We start from the raw sequence: 25,170 nt of genomic DNA on the forward strand, positions 1-25,170 counted from the left end.
TTTGAACGATGGATGGTCCTATTAATATAAAGAGTCAATTCTCCCTTAAAAGTCAATAACTTCTGAATTACAAACGATCGAAAAAATAAGGCTTTGGGTGAACTTGAAGCTTGCCGATAGTTCACTTCCGATTCATTCACTTGGGACGATTTACCCGGGAGGATCACCTGGAGCGAACCGCGTAAATTCGGCCTTAGCAGTGAACGCGGTCTTGTCGTTGGGAATTGATGACCGGAGAGCGCGACCTCGGCTGGTCGCTCGGCAGAATTTATCGAAACCAATGAAATTCCCGGGAGTTCTCCCGCCGGCGATTACCAACGGTCGCCACCGATGGAAATAATAATTACATCTCGCGCAATTATTGCACTCGGGATTCTTCCGCGGTTCGCGCGTCGCGGATAAAAGAATTAGGCCGCGCTCATTCACTTTTTTCCTCTTTTCCCTCTCGCTCGCGCTCTATATTCTTCTAAACTAATAAATCTGCGTAGATCCGTCCGTACTATTCGAGAATAGCCCGTATTCCAGGAGAAAACTTCGTGCAGGTTTATGACCGTATAAAGTTTCTGGTTCCGAAAATTGGAATTTTAGAAAGGGCAACTTTTGCACAGAAAGAGAAAGGGAGAGAGAGAGAATTTTTTTTATACGCTTCATAAAATCACAACGAGGAAATTGTATTCTCAATTTCAGTACATCACGCGTCAATTTCCCAATTAATCTGTGCGGATTTACGTTCGAATAAATCGCCGAGAAAGAGTATGGCAGGCCTTAAGGGGGTTAAAAAGGATTTGCGCTTTGGATTAGAAGCCTACTTTTGGGAATTTAGAAAAAAAACTGTTGCACAAATTTTTCTTTAATTTTACACGTGTGTTTGTACATATTTAGTGAAGATTTATAAATTTTAATTAAATATTTATTAGTTTTTACTTAACGTAAATTTAAAAACAAACACATTTTTTAAGCCGATTGACACGATTTCTCAACAACTACTGAAGCTTTGAATTTCAACTCTTTTGCGTAAAATACATGTTTATCGCTCAAACTAAGATTAGTGGGAGAAATTGCGATTTTCTGAGAAATCGCGTCGACCGAACTTGAACAATGTGTTTGTCTTTAAATTAACGTCAAGTAAGAACTGATGGATACGTAACTATACCAAAAATTAAATATAAATATTCATTAAATGTACAAGTGGACGCGTAGAAAACCGTGTGGTAGTTTCTTAAAAAAAAAAAATTACTAAAAATAGACAAATTGTTTCGTGCTCCAGACTAGAATAGTTCCTTGAAGTAGTTAGAACCCAAATTATTTAAGAATGTCCTGAAACTTCTGTCTCAAGTATAATAATTTAAATATTAATACACATTCTTATAAAATATGAACTCAAATTACTGTCCCGTTCCTGATACATAACCGTTCAAACTTTGCAAATTTTTCTAATATTTATCATTGTAATATAGCCATTTCTACCACGATACGACACGAATTTTCATATAGCATCAAAACCACATTTCGTAAGTTAATGAGAAACGAGTCTCAAGCAGTTTGCGAGGAATTCATTCATGAGAGAACATGTATAACAAGATTGCAAATATTTATCGTATGATATTAAAGTATAAAAATCTTAATTTTATAAATTTTCTCGAAAATTTTGAGGAAGTCTAGTAAGTATGGTATTTGCACTTTCAAAAAGCTACAAGGAAGTGTCTTTCACTATGTGATACGTAGGTTTCTTTTTTTTTCATAAATTAATTAATTTTATTATAATTTAATATTGTAAGTGTATGAAATATTTTTTTTCTTTTATTTTTAGATTTTAACGATATATTTTATTTGAAAGTAGAAGTATATTTGAGTCTGTCGTTGAATCTCGTATTGGAGTCCATGTTAATCACAATACACACGGTCGTCAGCAAAATATTGATTATTAACATTTGTGTGTGCTAATCGAAATTACTCTTTAATCCACGCCGCGCCCTTCGCGTCAATACGAATAAATGAATAAACGATTTGCAATTGACGCGAGTAGTTCAAGACGGATTAGGACCGAAATTAATCCTTGATAAACGCACGCGCGGGAATGAGTCTGAACAACAGCCGAGATTGATCGGCGCGCGATTGATACTGAGATGAAATTTATGGTCGCCCACACACTCTAAGCGTCTCGTCTCAAGAGTATCGATTTGTTGCTCGATTCGTTGTTGTCTTTTAATCTCGATCCTGGGATTCGATGACATAACGTACATGGTCCGCACATTTCGCGGCGCTGTGTCTTTATTTATTATTAATAAAAAAAAAAGTGGCAAGCGTGAAATTATCGATTGTAACCATCAATTAATTATTTGGGCGTATATAATATCGGGAGATTATGTAGCCATTACGCGGAAACAAGTGAAGCGTAATATGAATTATTAACAATGGACACGAATTCTTGTTTGCGATAGCTGTGACGATAATTTTCAGCGTTGAGTGACCGGAATATTAGAACACCCTACACTCTCGTTCACGTGCATCCGGTATTCTATAAAAAATTCTCTTTTAAGTGATAAATACGTCCGCATAGCGCAAACTTCGCTTCTGTAAATTTATGATAGAGGATACGGTTACTCGGATATCAATAACTATGACATCATACAAAAGAGACCGCTTCTTACCGTCATTATTATCATTTTATCGACACGTTGCGCATTGAGAGGAATTTATTAGGTTCATTGTTAACGCGCGTTCCGCCGCGATGAAAGCGATTTCTCGTAGCTGAAAAATGGATAAAGGACGATTGGGGGAATTTTCGAAGGCTCGACGGGCGCACAATAAACCCGGGAATTTTTCAACGGCATTAGCCACGGCCGGATTAATATGTATTTCTCGATTAAAGGCCCATCAAACCGCGTTACACGGACAAGGAATAATACGATCGGGATAATACGTTCCATTGAATTTCAACATTCAATGCTGCAACGGTAATTTCCTTCAGCCTCGTCCGTCGTCACCTTCGCTTTCGTCGCTTCAATCTCGTGAGAAACAATTGCGTTCCATTTCACGTTTACTAACGGCCGAAGGAAACGAAGCGACCCCGCTATCCGAAACGACTTTTTTTTATTTAGCTCCACGTCGAAACGGTAGGAGTTTTAATACCTATCCGTTCCGCAGGGATAATCCCCGGGGGAGCGATATAAGAATACGAAAAAAAAGTAACGGCTACGGTATTTCAATGATAAAAACATAAAACAGTGACTGGAATGAAATGTAATACAAATGAAAAGATTTTGCGAATAAAATCACGGGGAAGTTGGCGCGCGAGCTGAAGTCGAATCTCGAGGAAAATTCATTAATATCGGTAAAACAATACAGCTAAATGTATTATTAAAAGCAAAATGTGACTTAAAAATGTTTTCTGAGAAATTCTAGCGCCGTGTACTCTATTCTAGCACAATCTTAAATTAAACGAGCAGACGTAAGAATTTATTGCGCTTAAGATACGCGGGCCGCTTCGTTACTGCGGGTTTTTCATACCGTCATATTATTATTGAAAATAATCTTGTTTATGTTTTCATAAAGGGAGCTCGGTGACCCGATATTTTTGTTGCTCTTGTCCTATCTCAAGAAATATCTGCCCGGGGCAAATTTAACCCCATTGTTGAAGGTAAATATCCCACATGCACTGGCAGGAAAAAACCTAGAATGGGGGTGAACTGAAGGACGAGGCGAAAGTACTCAACGTAAAAGTCGGGACTCTCTCACCTTATTTAACGGGCGCCCTTCTTTAACCGGGAACGCGAAAACACACGAGAGCAATTTCGAAATGGACGCAGAGTCGCGCGACGAGGAACACCAGGCCGATCTGGAAAATTACATTTGCCAGTGGCGTACAAATTACGGACAATTTGTTCATAGTACCTAACCCTGCCCTCCCTGCCGTTACCGCAAAATGTGCATCCACTAAATTACACGAGCACTGGACGAATCTCGAAGATAAGGAAAACATAATTAAGAGCATTGCGGCGAAAATAAAAAGCTACCGTGCAAAGCTGAAAAGTTATCGAGGTGAAAAACTTTGGTATCGCGCGGAAGGATAACGAAATATGTAATAAGCTGCAGATCGATGAATATCGCGAAGCGCGGCGCACGTAATGAGTTCTAATTGCTCTGATCAGTAGAACTCGAAACACGATTGAGAGACTGAAATATCTCGGGATGAATCTTTTTTTTTTGTAAAAAGAAATTACAACTCATCAAATAAATCATGTCCTTAATTTAATCTCTCATGAGTTATTTTACTGTAATAGTCGCGGAATACTATTTTTTTTTGCAGTTGCAATTTCAATATTTTCGATGTTATGCGTGGATCGCTTAATTCAGAGTTATTGAAAATATTCCAGGCGGGCACGCGGAAGTTAATTCAGTAACATAGACCGGTGTAGTAACTCTATTATATTTTGCGTATTCCATAATTGTCTCTAATTAAATCGTCAATAGGTGCCGTTCGATTGGCTCATTTAAAAGTGCTCTTGTATGCATTAGCATACATATTTAATGTTACCTATACGAGAAAAGGGCCGATTCGATGTATTCACGCGCTCGCCAGTAATAAAATATTCAATAACATTTCGTAAATTAAATTGTTACTAATGGATACACGATCGAAATGCTTGTTTCGAAAGTGCTTGTGTCAAAATGATAAATCAGATAAATATAATGCCGCGGATTTTCTCCGGCATTCCGCTGCAAATTTCAACAAGAAATTAATTTCTTTTTAATAAAACGTATAAGTGATCTTCTTTCAAAGTGTTTTCTTCCAGTTGCGCAGATTTTTCCCCTTCCGATTTAATGACGCGCGATACCTCTTGAAACTTACTCGCAAGAATAAGTGCGAGTAAACGTAAAAGTTGTCGACGTTTCGAATTTCTAATATACCGAAGAGATATAAGAAACGCCGTGACAACTTCCAGTCGTCCGTGTTAAAAGAAACTCAAGTTAAACTCAAGTTTCTTATAACAATCGTCTCCAACGATGATCGAGAAGCAAAATTTACAAAAACGACTCACTTCCGCATAACTCTGGCGCAAATCTTCTCGTACAATGGCAAATTACACGTTCAAATAATTAAATCGGCCGTGAATATAATAATCAAATTAAATTAATAATGAAAATTCTGTGTTAATGAGCAAAAATAAAAACTGCTCAACGGATCAATTAGCGATTGATACCCATTGCAATTTGCGAGAATGAATCAACATTTTAATCCCGTGATGCTCGAATATTAAAAGAACATCAACGTTGAAAGAATTATTTTTATAATTGATTCCGACATGCGCAAAACACACGCAGGCTAAAACTTCTCTCTCGATGGCGCGTATTAAGCACGCCTCGCGATAAAAGCGCCCTAACAGGGGACGCAACTAATTACATCTGTCGTAAAGTTCGCAGTGAAAATATTTATCGTTTCACGATATTATCGAAAGACGCAATTATAATATATAGCGTCTTAACTTCTCGAAATCACACGCCATAAGCTCGGTCAAATTACCACTTGAAATATAAACGTGCACTAAATTCCGCGGTGTTCTATATCACCCCGATCCATAAAAAGGACGACAGCATCACGAATGAACGTGATTGATTGCCTTCCAAGTATCATTGTATATACAACGCAAGGTTTGAATATTGCACTTTGAGAAATTTGCGATTTTAATTAACGGAGATGCTAAAACGGACGTATGTGTACATGCAACACATGTAATTAGCGTATTAAGTATTAAGCAGATCAAAGTAAATTACATCGCCTCGGTATCCACATACCGTACGCTAGGTCTGTAAAGATTTAACTTTGACATTTGTACACGATGCGTCGGAATTCGTAATTCAAATTGGTGACTAACCATGAGTTAACACATATAATTCGTATTGACTTATTAATCTCAAGCATCGTGAAACACGACACATTACAAATGGCGATATGACACGCGATAAGCTTCGCTCTAACATCTCATGGACGTTTAAGCATGACACGTATCATTTACGTTACTTTGCGTTACTTTACTGCTTGTGAAGTAAAGAGAAAATTTTATATCGTGAGCTGTACAATATATTGTGAGTTGTTATAACTGCGATGCTGTTGGTCGTCGAATTTCTAAAGTTTCGTATTACGGTACATAAGTATGGTACCTAAATATTTTATTTACGAGCTAATTACTCTTTTTCTCTATTTTGAACATAATTTTAATTTAAAATTCATATTTAGGTATGTTTTATCTTGAAAAATTTTATTACTATATTAAATTATACGTTAAAGAAGTAATATTAAAAAATCGTTAAAGCGTTTATCCACTTAACAGAACAATCGAATCTGAATAAATAATGGAATTGAGAACTTTGAACCATTTTAACAATTTTATATTATATTTTATATGAAAAATTTCCTATTACGGTAAAATATATCTATAATTAGACCAATAATATCGCATTATAAACCAAATATTTAGACTTCCAAAATATCGTACAATTATGTTCAGTAGTACAGATCAATGATATTGATAGATAAATTATTAACTAAATCTTTTTCTTCAATACTTATTTAAAAATATATTATCAATTGATATTGTCTCCATAAAAAAATAATATCGGATATAATTTAACCTGATATACTCGGGGGAAGGGTATACAGTTTTTATATTAATTATATAATTGTATTAGACACGGTAAAAAAACAGAAGTTTAGAAATATTATTGAGTAGTATAAAAAAAAATTGCGAAAATTGTTTATCCACTCATTCTAAAAGAACATCGAACCTAAGTCAATAATAGAAGCGTGAATTTTAAACCATTTTAAAACAATGTTTTATATGAAAAATTTCTTATTACGATTGGATATATCCATAATTAGACCAATACTATCGCGTTATAAATCAAATATTTAGAATTTCAAAAATGTGATTGTCGTACAATCACGCTGCAGTAGTACAAATCAATGATAATGATAGACATAAGTTATTAACTAAATCCTAAAGCAAGTGTTATATAATTAATCATTTGGAGAGCACTCTCTCACTCTCTTCAATACTTACTCAAAAAAATACTATCAATTGGATATTCCCCTCATAAAAAATAATATTGGATATAATTGGGAAGAAAGTTACATATAAAATTTTTATAATAATTACATGATTGTGTTGCAGCAATTATATTAGGCACGGTAGGAAAACAGAAGTTTAGAAAGATTATTAGAAATATTAGAAATGTAGTTCTCGTACGATCGGGTCATACCTGTAGATTGTGAGTTTCGTGAAAGCGTCCGATGTCATGACGGGAAGGCAACAGAGTCCTCGATCACCAGGACGAGTCCTCCTCGCCATCACTCACGGTGAATTTCGTATTACACAGAGAAAACACAATCAACACACTGACCAATCGCGCGCGCGACTATCGAACGATCGACATAACGTGTCAAGGACGTCCGGAGCCGTCTCGAAGGTCACGGAAGGACCTTTTTAGGGCGGCCGACGATAGGACGTATTGGATCCTGTCTCCCTGACGACGCGTGCCGCGCGTTGGCCAATTTCTAAATTGATGTCTGGGGCCGATATCGAAGATGCCGGGGCCCGCCACAAGTGGTTGTGCCCTGCCACCGGGAAAACACCTGATCCTGCGCTCCGCGAGTGAAGGAGAGACGGAATGAGTTCGTGGAGTATATAACGCCGCGAGAAAACGCCTCTGTTCACGCGGCAATCTTAACAGTCAGTGTAAATCCGGAGCTGCCGAAAGTGCCGAAGGATCTGTCGGAAGAAGGGCCACCACCCACGATCAACGTGTTTTCATCGCCCTAATGGACAAACTCGACGGTGTCATCCTTCCGCAGGAAGAGCCGCGCACCCTCCTGACAGCGTGGCTCGCCACCGATGAGCCCGTTGTTCATTTGATCGCCCCAGGATCGATCCTTTGATGCAAGTAAACAGAACGACGAAGAAGGAAGTGGGACGGGCAAGAGGATTTGTTGCGCGCACCTTCAATTAAAACACGAGGGATTAAGCGTGCCGTTCGATCACCGGAGGATCCATCCCTCAACGATCATCCTATCACCCTCGAATTCGATCGTCGATCTTCGGGACGGCGAGATAAACACTTGTTCCTGAGTTCGACGAATATTTTCGACGTCTTCGCTTCAATGTGAGACGCGTCCTTGCGCGGCTACCCTTGCTTCTTTCTACAATGACGGGAACACCTCGCGCACGAAGCGGAGCCGCGACGAGTGTACACACACGCTCGTCCTTAGCCGAGGGGTGTCTCACAAGGGCTAGTTTTCTGTTTTTCAGCCTATCGACTGCCCTGCACCCCCGTGTTATTTCACAGGAACTAAACCGGCCACGATGACGCCTGCGTCCTCGAGCGTCGCGACGCCGGTTATCCGCGACCCTTGCGTCCGATCGCGCATGACGTAGCAACGAGGGCGCGAATTTAGCGCAACGTTCGAGATGGAGAACGCTTGATAGCGAACACACGCGCTCGCGAACTATCTAAAGTAATTAGATATCTGTTATGACTACGTGAATCTCTTATTTCAATGAGGTACTAGGCTCGGTCAGTACGAAGATGAAGAAATTTCTCGTTTACGATTGCTGTTTTACATATATATGAAGATGAAATAAATAAAAATTAAATTGAAAAATTGGAAAAGTTGAGAATAAAAGAGAGGTAAAACGCAAGAGGTAAAATGAAATTATAAGTGTATGTATACGTACATATCAATATGAAATATGATATAATAAATATAATGTAATTATAATTATGGAAAAAAGATATGATAATTAATTATAAAAAAAAATTTCTTTAAAATAAGGATTTTACGTATTTAAGCCTGTTTTTAAAAAAACAATTATACTAAAAATAATTTTTAATATGATGAAAACACCGTGAAATATGATACCGAGGACAAATATCATTGATTCGTGCTACTGCAACATGGTGTAATCCGATCATGAAAATCTCATAAAACAAAAATTATTTTATTTATACATTTTTTTTGTCAATTGTTTAAGCATTAAAAATTTTTTTATTATTCTTTTATATTTTATTAAATTTGCAAAAATAAATGTAATATTAATTAATATCTATAAACGGCAATTGTTTTTGAAATTTGTTAAAAAGTTATTAGCAAATGATAGACTTATTTAGTGTCAGAATTTAAATTCCTATCAAATGAGACAGATCAATAATGCTACGTCAAGGCAAGCTTTGTTCATTACGTCGATTATTACGGCACGGAGAGAATTTAACGTGTAAATTAAACGCATGAGATTTAGAAAAAATGTAGGAAATTTTCAATCAAATCAAACAGTAATCGAAAAGATTTTGCTCAAATGTTTAAAAATTTAGCTAGATACAGATCTGAAGATAATTTTTTGAACCATTAAAATAATTATGTAGAACGCTTGTAAAAAATTTTAAATTCTACCAATTAGCTTGAGCGTCTTACATAATTATTCTGTAATGACAGTTTAATAAAATTATTTTCAGATCTAGCTAAGCTTTTAGATATTAAAGCAAAATTACTCTTTCTGTCTTCAGTCAATGTCTAAGAGACTGATAGATTAAAAGCAAAATTTATGTATAATTAAATAGAAAAGAAGTATGTGCAATGTTCCTCAAGTTTTTACGTTAATATTATTTCGCAATTTAATTAACATTAACCAAATGAAAACGATTTCGTACAATTTATATTGCAACATGAAATATTTCAAGCGAAAATTCACAAAGTTATAAAATCGGACTCTCATTTATAGTTTCTACTGTCAGAAAAGTCAAATGAGCATGATTGAAACTTATAATTGGCTGAAATTCGCCTATAACAGTATTTCCTTATAATTCCGTGATTTAAAATAATACGCGATAATAATCCAATTGTGTGCAATAATTATCATCGATCAGCAAAATTACTTTTCATCACTTACCAGTTTGGGTACTGCTGTCAAATAAGGTGCTAGACGTTTCAACTGTCATCGATGCGAAAGTGCCATCCGTGATTTGAGCCGAACTGTCTCTTCGTCCGCGAGATCTTTGAACCTGCAAAAAACGCAGTATAAATTAAACATATAAATTTCTTACAGTTATCGTTAGAGATTAATGTTATTAATTATATGTGTTAAAGAAATTAACAACTTTTTAAACTAAAAAAAATTTCTATTAGTTTTTTTAACGCGTTTTCTGGTTAGATTTAACAAAATATATATTTTTGAAAATATTATTTTGCAAATATTTCTTAAGCTCTCTCGCTTATTTTTCCTTTGGAATAATTTTATTTTATAAAATTTCAACATAAAGAAAAATTACTAAAAATTATGAAATGTATTTGTTTGATTCCCTTCTTGGGAATTTTAATAAAAATTCTTTGCTGACCTGATAAAGCTTTCTTTGTCGAGAGAAGTTTGAATTATTATTCTTTCAACAAGTTTATCCTAAAATAGAATTTATTGCAAATTGTCAAGAGGAACGAACCGTGTCGTCGCTCTGAGAGCTTTGTCGCCTAAAATTACGGCATCGTATCATCTCTTCGGTGGTACTCTGCCGTCGAAAACCGCGCGCTATCAAAATCTCTTCCGTAGTAGATTGCCGTCGTATTATCGGCGCATGATGAATATTGGGCGCACGGGCACAAGGACTGGGCTCTCTGGATGAACACGAGGAACTGTCCGGCGATCTGTAACACAAAGTTCGATATGAGATACGGATCTCCTAATATTCTTTAAATTTAAATTTGTGTTACATTGCGCAAGTCTTTTTACGAAATTATTGCTGAGATTTCTATATCTGTTCTGATTTACTTAAATAATCGAAATTATAAAGTAAAAGAAAAATAAACATTTTAATTACATTTTAAATTGATTAATTCTCCGTTACAACTTTTCTTATCCAGTGAAAATCATTCATAAAAATATAGGTATTTATAGTAAAAATATCGCATACGTATTTCTTGTAAATTTATAAAAAACTATTAATTATGTATAACGATATTTTGTTACACAAAAGCTTCGGTGCAAAAAAACGTTAAAAAAATATTTCAAAATAAACAATTTAAATATATACGGTTAATAATACCTTCTCAGGTTACATCAAGAGAGGTTCGAACGAAGCATATGTTCATACTGTAATATATACGTTAAGAAAATCAATAGAATGCAGGTACCGTGGTAGCCGACCAGCCATAGAGGTAGATTGTCTTCTTAATCGACCTTTTCTCTGCCTGATAGGACTGATATCTCTTTTATCGACGTTTCTATCGGGACTTAGATGACTTTTTGAATCTCGACGTCGCAGGTAGGAAGCAGAATCCGGGCTCAAAGAATCTCTCCGCGCTTTCCGACCTTCAAATATATCAATAAGATTAATGTATCTTGTCATTTTATTGAACAAATGTATCTCCTTCAATACTTCATCATTATTTAATAGTGATATCGGCTGGGGCGCACTGATTGCGCATTTCAGGTGTCGGTGCAGCTTGTGTGTTCGTCTGAGTTTGGTACACCGCACAAGCGTATATCGAGTGTATGCAAAGTGGCTCTCACAAAATAGTCGGAGCCAGTTGGTGTGATCGATAACGTCGGTAATTCGGGTTAAACCGTCATAGTGCAACACTGCGTGGGTGTACTCATTACACGCATTGCACCAGCTCTGCACAAGTGGCACACCGGTGCAGACCAGCCGAAATCGCTATTAGAAACCAAAGAAGTTATAATGCAACGATTTTAAGTCAATTGTGAGATAGATGATATAATGGATCAATTATAAAACTCTGTTTTTTATATCATATAAGAAAAATAAGTTAATTGTAACAGCAGTTGATACCTACCCCCTTCTTCGGGATCCGGTGATAAGGTTGGCTGGCTACCACGACGTCCTGTGGGTGGCATCGACTCATCAATTGCAGCGTGCTGGCGTATCAGCCTCGACAATTTACTCGGCGATACCTCTTTACCCTTGAAGTTACACTGTCGAAAGAATCGATGACTATTGTAAAATCTACGATGCGCTATTTTCAAGCAAAATTAAAGAAAGCAACGAGATCATTTTAAATAATTTAATAAATAGAATGGAAGGCGCGAGCTACGATCTTTCGATAAAGGCGCAGCTGATTGCAAATTAAATTACTCAATTGTTATTCCTTGGTGTCGCGCAAAAAAGAGGTTTTATCGATAACCGCTACCTGCGTGGTCGAGTCTCTTCGAGTGGAAAGTAACGGATGCGTAGGTGTGTTGTTGACATTTGGGGAGCCGACCGGGCTGGAGCTACCGGAAGTCGAAGTGCCGGGAAGTGGAAGGCTGCTTCCGGCAGTCGGTGAGATCGCCGGTGGCGTTACCGAGGACATAACGATGGTCGGTGGGTTCACGGACGCGTCCAGGCTGGATTTGTTCTCAATCACGGGTCTTGTATCCACAGTTAGAGTCGACATAGTAGACATCACTGGCGAGGTGCCGACCATCGCTGTCCTCGGTTCGCCGATCGGCGTGGTGGCACCGGGCGCCTTCCCGTTGACTACGAATGACGTCGTCGTCGTCATCGCCGTCTTTATATCGATCACAGTGGTACCTGTCGATTGGGTCTTGGTTTCGGTGCTGCTCGATCTCTCGCTTTTCTCCGTGGAGCTCCTCTGAGCCTCCATATGTTCTCTGCGATGGAAGAAAATCAATTTGTATTATTATAAATTATATTTTATTAATATAATGTAAAGTTTTATTGAATGAATAGTGAATGAATAGTACGTTATTCTAGATTGAATAATATCGTATCAATCAGCACTATAAAATACTCAGCAAACGAAAATAAATTTAAATTCAATTGAAAATTGCAACTTATTTTAATTTAGCAGAGTTCGCGCTTTAGAGTATTTTTGGGTTCAGATGGACTCAAATGGATTGAAATACGAAATGCGCTATTCATTATTTTGAATTCAAATGGAGCCAAAAAATCTAAAGCGCAAATTCGAAAATGTCGAAATACATTCCTTTCTATCCATTTCAATTCATTTCTGTTTGAATACATATATGATACAATTTCTTACATATCAATAATTTGAAAATTGATTAAAAATTAATCGAAAATTATACTTAAATTTAATTATTTCAATTATACTTAGTAAGTGCTCATTAAAACCTGATTGACTATTGTAATTTAACTAACCGAATCGTATTACTGCCCGCGCTGTCTGTGCTGGAAGCGCTCGGTCTTTGATCATTTCTGTAATACTTTGTAGGCGTGACACCACCCCCGTCAACAGACTGTTGAGATTGCCTACGTCTATGATGACGACAATTGTGCTTGCGCTCGCCAGAGCTCTGAGATTGTCCCGTTATCATCGAATCCCTCCTGGACTTTGCGCTCTCGCCCGAACCACGGCGAGAATTTTTCGATTCGCCCGAGCCTGCAATGATACGACAATTAATAAAATACACGCGTACAGTTTGTTAAGTAATTTAAACACATTTTTTTCGTAAAGATTGCGTGAAGGGTTTCCTTTATATCGTTCGAAAACTCATTCTCTTTTTTTGTACAAACGTTAAATACACGGAAAGGACAATTTGGATGAAATACAGATCTGAAAATAATTATGTTAAACCATTAAAAAAATTTATATTGGACGTTTGAGCTAATTGCAAAACATTTTGCAGCAGTATCATCGCGCTTGAACATCCCATATAATTATTTTGATAGTTACGTTGAACTATCGTTCTTGAAAATTGTTCTTTTCGTGTAAAATTCACTTAAAATTACGAAATACGTTATATTTTTATTTCAAAGATCCCATAAAAATCACGTTACGTTGTTATAACCGTTGGAGGAAGATGGAACATGTTATTTTTTTTTCTCAAAATTTTTTTTTCGGAACTCGACTATTCCGAACCGGAATATAGCGAGCGATAAAAGTTGATTTTTTCCTCAACGTAAAATCGACGATTTCGCATGTAGGACATATTGACATATCCGCAAGGTCTATTTCCAGCGACATTGCGACTCGCGAAACTCGTGAATCCATTCGCGTTCTCGGTGAATCCACGAAACGGTGGTACGCGTGCTATTTTTAGACTGCCAGCTATTGAAACGAGATGCTCCCTCCTGCCTTTGCTGAAAATTTTACCTCGGCGTGGTGTGGGCGTGATGACCGTGGGCGGTGGCTGCGGTTGCAGCACATCCTTCTTGCTCCAGAGTCTGGCTATGTCGTTCTTAAGGTCACTGATGGCGGAGTCCCGTCTGGACTTGCTCGACACCTGGCTCCGGATGCCACTGTCGACCGAGCTCTCCCGCCTCTTTCGCAAGCTGACCAGGTGGCTGGCATCCGTAGTGGTTTGTCGCGACCACGGCAGCGATTTGGCAATGTCCGCCAGGGTCTCCCTTCGGCAGAGCTTGTTGCCGCTCCTCTTCGTGGAGATACCTCCGCCGCCCCATTCGCGCAGGATGTCGGTCAGCTGAGCGAGGCTCGATCGCCGACGGCGCTGGTTCGTCGGCGAGCAGTCCTGAGTCTCGTTCGGTGGCGAGATTGACGTGATTTGCGCCGCGGAGTCTCGCCTACCTGTTCCTAGGAGAAATTCAAACGCTATAACGCTGAAGAGGTTGTCGTTCGATAAGTTGCAAGACGATGTCGTGTTGTTGTCGAGTTGTTGGAGGGGTTAGTACGATGCGCGACGGTAATGGGAGTTTAATAGGAGTTCTTGTATCCTTAATAAAGTAGATCGTAAATGGTGAAACATTATTTTACGTGCAACTGGGAAAGTTGTTCCAGAAATAAAAAAATGAAATATATTAATCACACGTAATTAAATGTCTTTCAACTGTTTTTTTTCGCGAAAAAATGCTACTCTTTCGCATTATAATTTTTCCTTTTCTGATGCTTTTGAAAAAAAAAGAAGATGAAAAATAAAAAGATATTTTAGTTAAAAAAAAGGGGGCAGAGGGGAATATAAATACCACTAACTTCTAACTTTAATATTCCCGCAAAACGCGCACCTCGCCCATTACAATGCGCACTAAAATGAATTCAAAGCGCTTTTGCATGAGAAAACCAACGAATTTCCATAATGTGCTTTCGTGCGAAAAATTCTGGTTATAAGAGGCTAAAAACGTGCCCCCGCATACCCAGGCGTTGCCTCAGAGTGGACTCCTCCACTTGCTCTCGCACGAGGTCGTCCCAGCCGTTTCCGCCCTGCCATACCAGCCCGACCTGATGACTCAGGATCGGCAGGTTGCACACGAAGCAGATCGCCGTCATGGTCCTGGAAAAGAGGAAGCGCGCGGTCTTCGGTTTAAGGCCGGCAGGTAAGCGCGACGCCCGCTCGCGAGCGGGACGGAAGAACTTTCAACGGAAGAAGAAGGTGCATCTCTCAACGATAAAGTTACGTGAAACCAGGCCATGCCAACAGAGCGCTTAAAAGTGATAATTCGTCGAAGTCGTGGTTTCTCTCTGGTGTAAAACGCAACAAGTCGACTGTCATACCCGATTTTCCGCGAGGCTACTACTATTTTTCGGCTGATGTTCCGAGATTACGGCAAGCGGAGGCGCGCGCGTAGGCACTGATATGTACAAAAAGTGCGGGCCTCTGCCTGCCACTGTCTCGCCGTCGAAACCACGCTTCGTCTACTTCTCCCACCTCGTAGATACGTTCGAAAGAACTTAACGAGATATCCAAGATAATACAAATGTAGCTAAGTAGAACAACACTCTAACAATGTACAATAGACACAAGAACGCAAGTGTAATAGTTAAAAACGGGAGTGGCGGTTGTGTAAGCTCGACCATGTCGATATTTCTGACGGCAACGCGCGAGAATAATTACGAGAGGGGAATCAGACCAGTTTACACGTTTAGCGCGAATGTGAAACTTTGAAAAAACAACGCAAAATACATCCGGAGAATTGATGTGTAACGAGCAAAAATAGATCTTGCAAGAAATATATCGTAAACATTCTCACATCAACATTTAGAAAATCAAAAAAATATTTAACATCAATTCGATCACGAACACGACACTCATAGGTATAAAAAAAAAAAAGAAAAAAAAGAGATAATTAAATTTTTTTCTCGCGTTTCACCTTCAGCCTTAAGACACTCGCGCTATGCAAGATCACCGTGGCGGTGACACATATACCGTTTAATGTTTGATATATGTAACATTGAATTCTTTACGTCGTTCGGAATTAGCATATATTTAAATATGAATGAAGATAGACTTGAGGGGCGGTAAAGGGAGCAAACGCGAGAACGCACTCTAACGTACGTAAAGCTCGAGATCGTCGAGATCACACAAGTCGATTTTCAGCCTCCGGTCTAGATATGTTACCGCAGCGTGTTTCGCGAGCGCCGTTGAACGTCATTCCAAAAGCGTGGATGCATAAAGAAACTCGAGACGTGTATATATATGTTATACAATATAATATATATATACACAGTTACTATAGTAGCGAGAGAGCCGCATATATATATATATTTTTTTTTTTCTCATGGTATACAGCACATACTGAAAATTTTTTTAGAAGGCATATATCTGATTTGATGTTTCGACCTGTAATGTCGAAGTCTGGGGCTCTGCAACGACATCGCATGGCAAGGGCCTGGCCGACCTGCAAAAGACACACACACACAAACTTTTTTTTTTCTTTCGATAGACCGCTACCGGGGTAGTAAAGTAGTTGATGTAGAGAGGCATCGCGCTCTCGATGATGCTGTATCCTGAAAAGGCGCGCGTGATACTTGAGATAGCATGGGAGCAATCGATGATCACTTTTAATTACAAGAGTCACGTTGTTTTTACGTAAACCGACGCCACCGTCGGTTTCTTGTAAGCGTTATCGAAAATCGATGACGTCGTGAGGACACTGACAGTGGCATTTGATTATGATAATGTAATGCAAGAGCACTGTGAATAAATAGCATGTGCTGCGACTGTACAAAGCGTAATGTGATACAACGTCACGTATAAATATATATATATTTTGCAAAATAATCTCGTACATTGCATCAATACGTTTTAACGGTTGTTTAACGCAGCCGGATCACCATGTGATATTAAATTAATATAATATTTCAGCCGCGTATATGAGAAGAAATGCGATTTTAATTATTCAACCTATTAAAACATGAAATATTATCATAAATGCATTATTACGTGAGAATTTCTGCATCACTTGGATACGTATCCTCCCCCTCCGGTTACACCCATATCCGATACTCGTGTATTAAGTGAAACTCGATAGAACTGCATCCACGTCAAATATGTGCAAACTTTAACGCTACAAATTTCACTCAAATACGCACTTCTGTCCATAATCTTCGCATAATTCCCGCGGGACCGATTCGTTACGAGCTTTTGCCATATTAATAACATTCCGGAAACTCTCGCCGTATCACAATAGCATTACCTCGTTAAAACTTGACTATCGCGTAACCTTATGTTAAGAGAAATCGTGAGTCAACTAACTCCAATCCATTCGTATGCTAATACAGCCGGTCGTTAAAGGCAAAGTTTAACGGCCTCTATAAGACGAATTAAGAGAAGTAATTCAATGGGCGACAAAAGCGTTTCAGTTAAGGCGCAATTTCGTCGGGAGAACCGTAGACGGGAAAAAACTGCAGCTTAGTTTGAAAGCTGGACACGAAACGCGCACGAACAACAATTAATTAATCCCCCTGTCAAAGCCATAGGGCTTGCTTATGCGCAAAGTGACCTAATTAGTGATTCACTTGCCCCAATTACTTCGCTCAGCCAAACAAACGGGCATCAGTAACGAACTCGCGTTTAATATCGATTGTCAATAAGTTTAAACGTAAAACTCTCTTGAAAATACGAAATTTTTTCACGTTAGAAAGCATAAGTTAATATTACTTAGAAATTACTCGATTAAAACTTACAGTTTCGCGGTTTTCATATTCATCTTTGTTCTCAACTCAAGTATTTTATTTCCTCGATTTGATATTAGTTTCAAGTGATGTTCAATTAATATTGAATAAAAATGTGCGGAACGTGACCCGAAAGAACTTGCCAAAGTTCTCTCTGTTAAAAAATTTCAGGATGATATTATTATAAAACAGAATTTTTTTCCGCGTATAAAAATGGTAACCGAATATCAAATATATTAAAAACGTAAATTAAAATTCAAATAAAAAATGGAGAAAATAGATAAGAAAGCATTAATAATATTATTTCTAATAACAATGTTTTCTGGAATATAAAAGAAATTTCTTAATACTTCTAGATCTCAGCAAAAAACTGAATTTTTTCTATTCTTTTTAATATTAATATTATTCGAGATCACGGGAAAGTACAGATGCACGGGAGTACACAGGCTGCAAACTTTTATTTGCCCGCATTAAAGCTGTATCCCAAAGTCGCGTTGAGATTTGTAAAGCGTGAGAAACTACGCGAAAAAGTATGCTACTAAAAAATATAAAAATTTTAAAAAATCTAAATAAAAATTTTAATTTTGCCGTTACCAGACGTAAACCATATTTAACATAATAATCTTTATAAGGCAGCGTAATAATCAAAGAACTGCGCAGCAATTTTTTTATTGCCTATTGTAATTTCGTTTATCATTAAAGGCGATTAGTACTAAAAGAATCGACTTTATAAAATGTTCTTTAAAACAAGAAAATCAACTTTAAAAGTAATGAAACTTATTATTTTAAACAGCAAATTTTATAAATTAAAATTTTTTTCTTTGCAGTTACTATTAATATTAATACGTATTAAATACTTTTTTTATTAAAAAGACCTATGAAATGTAAAATTATTTAATAAATTAATAATTATATGTAGAAATTTCAGGAATTTAAAACATTTTCAATAAAACAATTTAATTATTATATAAATAATAATAGAATTTCATTTTATAATTTTATATTTTATACACAACAGTAGAATTAATCTTAGAATTTTATATTTAATTATAGCAATTGGATTTAATTTTAATAAAAGAATTTAATTATCTAATATATTTAAAATAATTTAAAATAATGGTAGTTGAAATTTGTTCTATATTTAATTAAATGTAAAACATTGAAATTATTCTACATTGTTAATAGAATGTTACGCAACTTTAATAGTTTTACGTGCAATTATTGATACCTGCTTCCGATTCTTTTCTTACTAATTAGTTTTGAGCGAATCATGCGTACACTTCTTTGTATTATGAATTTTCGATATTTTCTAATGTTCAATCTTAAGATACGCTATATGCAACAGTAACACGCGTGCCAAGTAGACTATCCGGATCACCACCTCGCGTCGCCATAATACGTGGTTTAACGTCACATTGTGGCTTGTATTATCGGCCGGCGAAACGTCATTAATACGACAGCTTTGACATTTCCTGTTTCAACATCCATTGTGCATTAATAATGCCGATTGCGAGAGCTGAGAGGAAAATGGCTCGCGTTACGCGACCATAGAACGAAACAAAACCGTTTTCAGAATCTAAACGGAAAATAAATTTAATTTCTAAGATATTTGTCCACATTTTCTTGTTATTGCATCGTTATATTTTCAAGAGAAAAACGATAGAAGAAATGATTTTAAATTGAATAAACGATTACAAGGTTAAGTCAAAGAAAATTTTCTTATTTCTACATCGTTACTTAAAAATAAATCAATATGTATATGCAATGTTGTTTAAATTTATTATCCTTCAGTTCCGCTGAAAAAAAAAATAGCATAGTGACTTGTGCGCGTAAAATGAATTACTCGTACCAGCATCACGTTAACATTGAAATTATGAACGTGCAATAGATATTCCACGATATCATATTCGCTCCTGAATTTAATTTTACGCAACACGACACGCGTGTGTAATTCGAAGCGTCGTAACCAGAAACTACTACATAGGTGGGATACAAGAAGCGGGATTGCACATTTCAAAAATTTATGTAAACATGTATTTGCCAGTCGTTGCATTTTCAGTTGAGTAATTATAAAGCATAAACACGTTTTCATCAACTGTAATTGTTGCTGCACTTGGGACACTGAATATTGAATAATTCTTCTCTAAAAAAGGAGAATACACGAACGGATTTTAGATACAATAACGATGTTAGTAATTTAACGTTAAAATATATCACTAACTCTGGAATTTTCTTCCAATGTTCTAATAATAATGGAAATTAACTTTTTAACTGTGGTAATTACGTAGGAATAAAATGTAGCAATCGTATTTCAGCTTATTCTTCTAATTATCCATTCTTTTACCTCAAAGTTTAAACCATTGTAATAAAATGCAGGGAGACTTGGGAAGTTCACTTTCCGGTATAAAATATTTTTTTAAATTGAAAATACTTTCTATATTGCAATACTTTTGTACATTGCACGTTTCATAGTGAAAGGTGTTATATAGCTTGATTATCGTCTCGCAGACACTGCATTTAGTTATGTACAAAGTATCACGTGGTAAAGTTTCCTGTAATGGCGAGAAACGTCTTAAGATGTTTGCTCGAAGGTAATAATAACTCCTAGGATATTGCGAGAGATCGCCGTGATTGCGGCCTCGTAAAAACGAGCAAAGTTTATCCACGGGAAAAAAAACTCGCAGAGGACTCGGCGGGATAGTACCTGTGCAAATTGAAGGACTCGTTTTCCTTGCATCGCAGATCGCGACGCAGACCACGCGAAGTACGTTAATAAAATCCGACCCCAAAACTCGTCGGAAGGAAAACTCATCCGGCATCGTTTCGAAAGCTCATCTACGAACAAGCTGACGGCCAGTAACGGCTAGATGAGGGAAAACGAGATGTGCAAGAAAAAAAGGCAAAAAAGAATCATTCTTGAGATAAAATAAATTCTCTCTGCTTTCATTCCGGATGAAAATCGCGAAAGGTTTTTCAGATGAAAAAAAAAAATGAAGCAAGACACATCCTGGCTAACATTCATTTACCCTTGCCGAGTATTTTAATTGACACAGATATCATTATTGCGTTCTTTTGTGTTAATGAGCTGTAAATTTTTATTTCATTTAACAACATTTTTATTGTTTTGATTATCTTTTGTTTAGAAATCGCTTCGTAATAAATGATGTTTCACAGCATTCATTTATTGGAGAAAATGTAACTTGTAATCATTTTTGTTTTGAAATGAGCTTTAAATTATAATAATTCTCTCCGACTGCAGAAATATTACACAAAAACAAAAACGCTGTATTTACATGGATTGAAAACGTAGTTAAAAACTAAACGTATACTACTGGCAGTCTATAGAAAATACGTAAGTGTAAAATAACAGAACGATTCATAAAAATACAGCGGTGCGAAAACGAATTTTTATTCGAAAATGTCAGAAACGTATTACGAGATAGAAACGGTATTCTCCCCGTAAATGATGGTAAAATGTCCCTTTATCGAGACGGTGCCGTGTGCACGTTTTGTAAACTCGATCATGTCTGCCACGCGTTAAAGCTTTCTATCGAGTTAAATATTTGAAGATGACAGGGAATCGATAATGGAAGTATCAATATATGCATTACACGGAGACGTTTTGTATGAAGTAGTAAATATTTAAAGAACATTGTCCAAAGAAACATCAATTTACTTATATATAAATATATATTTAATTATATGTAGTATGCTAATGTACATTAATTATACTTACATATGATTATGAATATTACATTTATTATATAAATATATGTTTGAGTGGAGAGGAGAAGTTTTAAGTGTATTTTAATTATTATTGAATTAATTTACATTGATAACGGATACCAAATGTATAAATCAATTATCTAATATTTCAATTATTAAATTATATTGATAATGTACGTCGAATTTATATAAATATCAATTATTTTTCCAATTTGTATTGCAATAAAGTATAGTTATTACTGCAGTACAAGAATGTCTGTACCTTAAGAAAACAAAGATACATTTTTAATAATATTACACAAATTAATCACGTGGGAGAGAAAGATGAAAATTTTGGGTGTCAAGTATTTGATTAACTCCTTCACTGCTCTTGGGATATGTATATTTCATGAAATTTTCAAGTTTCTGGAACAAAGTTTCCGTCATTCATACATATTTCCAAATTCCAAACGATTTCGAATAACGTTACAGAAACATTGGAGTGTTGAAAAAAGGTAAAGACTGTTAATAGCGAAATATATATTATATAATATATACTGAATCGTTTGCTGGATGATTTAAATTGAAACAAAATCAATGTGTCACAAATGGGAATCCTAAAGTAAATGAAATTTAATAGCTCGAAAAATTTAATAGCCGGGGAAAAAAACGTTAAAGAAAGAGAGAAAGAATTATATACTGTATGAGAAGCAAAATATCAAGAGTATCGCGAGCCTTTTAATTCTGAAATTGGCATTACAGCCGACGACGATAATTGCTTCCGAAAGAACTCTCTTGACTCGTGAAAGGATCTTTCCATTCAGGAATCTGTTTTAAGCGTTCATTTCCTCTATTGGACACGGTTCTTCAATTCGTTCTCTGCGTGTATCGTACGATTTCCACCGAATCAGACCGCGGTCTGAAACGGTCCGTATCCAGTTTCAGTCAATGACATGCGATTCTCGATTATTTCTTATCGAGGGATCACGTTTTGCGATACGATCGTTCACGATGAACAATACGAGTGCCGAGGACACTTGGGTTCGTCCCAAGCGGTCGTATCTAAGGCTCGATACTTAGAAGAAATACTGATCCACAGGTGGGCGTTAAAAGATGAAAGACACGACGGCGTCGGTCGGTAAATATCCTTTCCGAACAACTCCGCCAGGAAATTCTATCACGAAAAATGTAATTTTTTTCTAAGGAAATCTACCGTTAAGTTCATCACGACGACAAATATCATATAAAATTATTCATCGATATATTCTTTAGCTCCGTGAAATTGCGGGCAAACTAGTAAGAAAATACAACATTATCTCCCCCTCCTTCAAAAAAAAAAAAAAAAAAATGGTAACGATACGCGCTAAACGAATTGGATTATCTGTGATTCTTTATTTTATGTTCTATCGCAGTTTGCGATAGAAGTTAGAGAAACAAGTTGGAAGAATTCCAATTTTCTGCGCAAATGTTTCCTCTTTAAACGACACTATATGTTCGTCACAATATTTCCCCTCGAGAAAACGTTTCAAGCAAAGTCCACTCGGTCGTCTCGAATAGCCAAGGAATCAAGGGGCGATATTTGGAATATAGTGACGACGTTCCGAGGAAAAATCCGTGGCTGCCCCGTGCACTTTCGGAGAACTTCGATTTATCCGAAGTGATAAAGCACGGAGGATAAGACGTAACAACGTTTTCCTCGAGGTTGGACAAGAAGCGGTCTCGCTGACGAATGAACAACGTTTCAACGTCGTGGTGAAAATCCCAGAAGGCTCATGGAGACGACGGTAAAAGAGGAAGGAAACGTGGAAGCAAAAGAGGGACGCGTTGGGCCACGAGGATCAAGTACGGAGAGTGAAAATCGTGTACGCTGTTGCTTGATGCTGAACAAAAGCTGAGAAGGGTATCCCCATAGCAACCATCTCGTGACAACGTTGTCCGCTAGGTGAGGAGAAAGAGCAAGCGATGTACAACTGGGACGTCGCTTCGCGGCGGTGACGAACGGAACAGGGAAGGAAGGAGCCGAAGGATCCACGGGATTCCCGAGGGCAAGGGAGAACTAATATCCTCTCTCTTGTACCAGCGAGAGGAATTTATATCCGCGCGAACACCGGATTATGGATTGAGCTCTAACCAAATGAAACTTTTTCGCCACGGCATACGTAAATATAATAGAGATGTTTTTGTCATCTGGCCGTCTCCGCAATATTATAAAATAAAATATTGTAAATGCTAAATCAGCGCTGTTCAGTTATTGTTGCTTCGCATTTATGTCTCTTCATAAATGGAATAAGGAAATACATGTATAAATCAAGAAGTAACAATTTGCAAGTTTAATAGCAATTATCTCTCTTTCACGGAATTGTGAATTGTATGAGCAAAAATTGTTCGACTTACGATCTTGCTGCGAGTGTTGATATTTCAAAACAAATGACATGAATATATGCGTCAGTTAAAATAATGGAAGAATACCATGTATAATTTTAATATGCTAATTACAATAGTTATAATATTTATAAATTTATAAATAATATAACTGTTGTAATTTATAAATTTGTAATAAATATATTTATAAATTATTATAAATGATATAATGGCAAAATATCATTTATAAATTAATTATTAATACATTTATAAATGTATTAATGATTTTATAAATATTTCTTGCAATCTGACCACATAAGACGTAATCTAAATGTAACAAAAGTAATATAAATGCAAATACAGGAACGATAATCCCGAAGAGCATGCATTGTTTTATAAATTTATGTAAATTAGTATAATAAATGTAAAATACATTTACTTTTTATATTATATTTTTGGTGCTGTATTAAAATATCAGGAAATAATTTTGCTTGTTATTATCATGAGTAATCAAAGAGAACAATTTGTTTTAAATTTTCATGAGCAAATGTGACCGATATAAAAGTATCAAACCCCGTTATGAGCAATTTATTTATATGATGCCACTTAGGCATATCGCAAATTTCAAAATCTCGCGATATCGCGTTTGCAATCGTAATTAAAATTTGGGTTTTTGTAAATCCGGCAGAATCATGTTACCGCATGGGAATATGCGGGAAATGCGAGGGATGTTTTCTACGTAAACTTTCCATGCACAACGCGGACTTATGATAAGTACATCGACATACACTCGGTGACGCTTCGAACATTTTTAACCCGGCAACGTGACAACGTTAAACACGAATTACACGAAGCGTACCAAAGACGAGCGCGATTTCGTCTGTTTTTCGCGTAAGTACTAACGAGCGTCGAGAATGCAGAGTCCGGCTCCGTACGATAGCGTTTGATCCGTCATTTCGGTAATCGCGATTGCTCAATTTGCGTCGGCGTCGTTCGTCATGTCGCATTTTGGCATTGCGTTTTCCTGATACGTGTGTTCCGCTCACGACGGGCGCCCCGTGTGCCATTCAACACCATCAAGGAAACGTTGAAAGGCAGCGTCGAGGGATTCGTCGAGACAGAGCGATTCCACTTTGCCACGATATTCGCGTAACAATCACTCGTGGCCACTACAATCATCTGAGACATGATATATATATATTTTTTTTTTAACAAATGATGCCAAAAGCGCG

General features: G+C 36.8%; 1 protein-coding gene across 6 annotated transcripts in view; it reads right to left on the reverse strand.

The window, feature by feature from the left end:
• The window catches only part of LOC105199633, a 161,511-nt gene that overhangs the window by 26,540 nt on the left and 109,801 nt on the right, over window positions 1-25,170 (reverse strand). The window contains exons 1-9 of one of the 6 annotated variants that reach the window (XM_026134587.2): window positions 16,539-18,109; window positions 15,115-15,251; window positions 14,120-14,557; window positions 13,165-13,405; window positions 12,188-12,653; window positions 11,837-11,975; window positions 11,174-11,351; window positions 10,486-10,687; window positions 9,942-10,053 (exon numbers count right to left, since the gene is read on the reverse strand). In XM_026134587.2, the coding sequence (XP_025990372.1) occupies window positions 9,942-10,053; window positions 10,486-10,687; window positions 11,174-11,351; window positions 11,837-11,975; window positions 12,188-12,653; window positions 13,165-13,405; window positions 14,120-14,557; window positions 15,115-15,251; window positions 16,539-16,573 (1,948 nt within the window). In that variant the 5' untranslated portion in view covers window positions 16,574-18,109. Of the gene's footprint in view, window positions 1-9,941; window positions 10,054-10,485; window positions 10,688-11,173; window positions 11,352-11,836; window positions 11,976-12,187; window positions 12,654-13,164; window positions 13,406-14,119; window positions 14,558-15,114; window positions 15,252-16,538; window positions 18,110-25,170 lie in introns of those variants that run through there. The other 5 variants (XM_026134586.2, XM_026134585.2, XM_011166813.3 and 2 more) reach the window with 5 other exon arrangements.

This window comes from Solenopsis invicta, chromosome 8 (genome assembly GCF_016802725.1).
Source record: "Solenopsis invicta isolate M01_SB chromosome 8, UNIL_Sinv_3.0, whole genome shotgun sequence".
NCBI classification, from domain to species: Eukaryota; Metazoa; Arthropoda; class Insecta; order Hymenoptera; family Formicidae; genus Solenopsis; species Solenopsis invicta.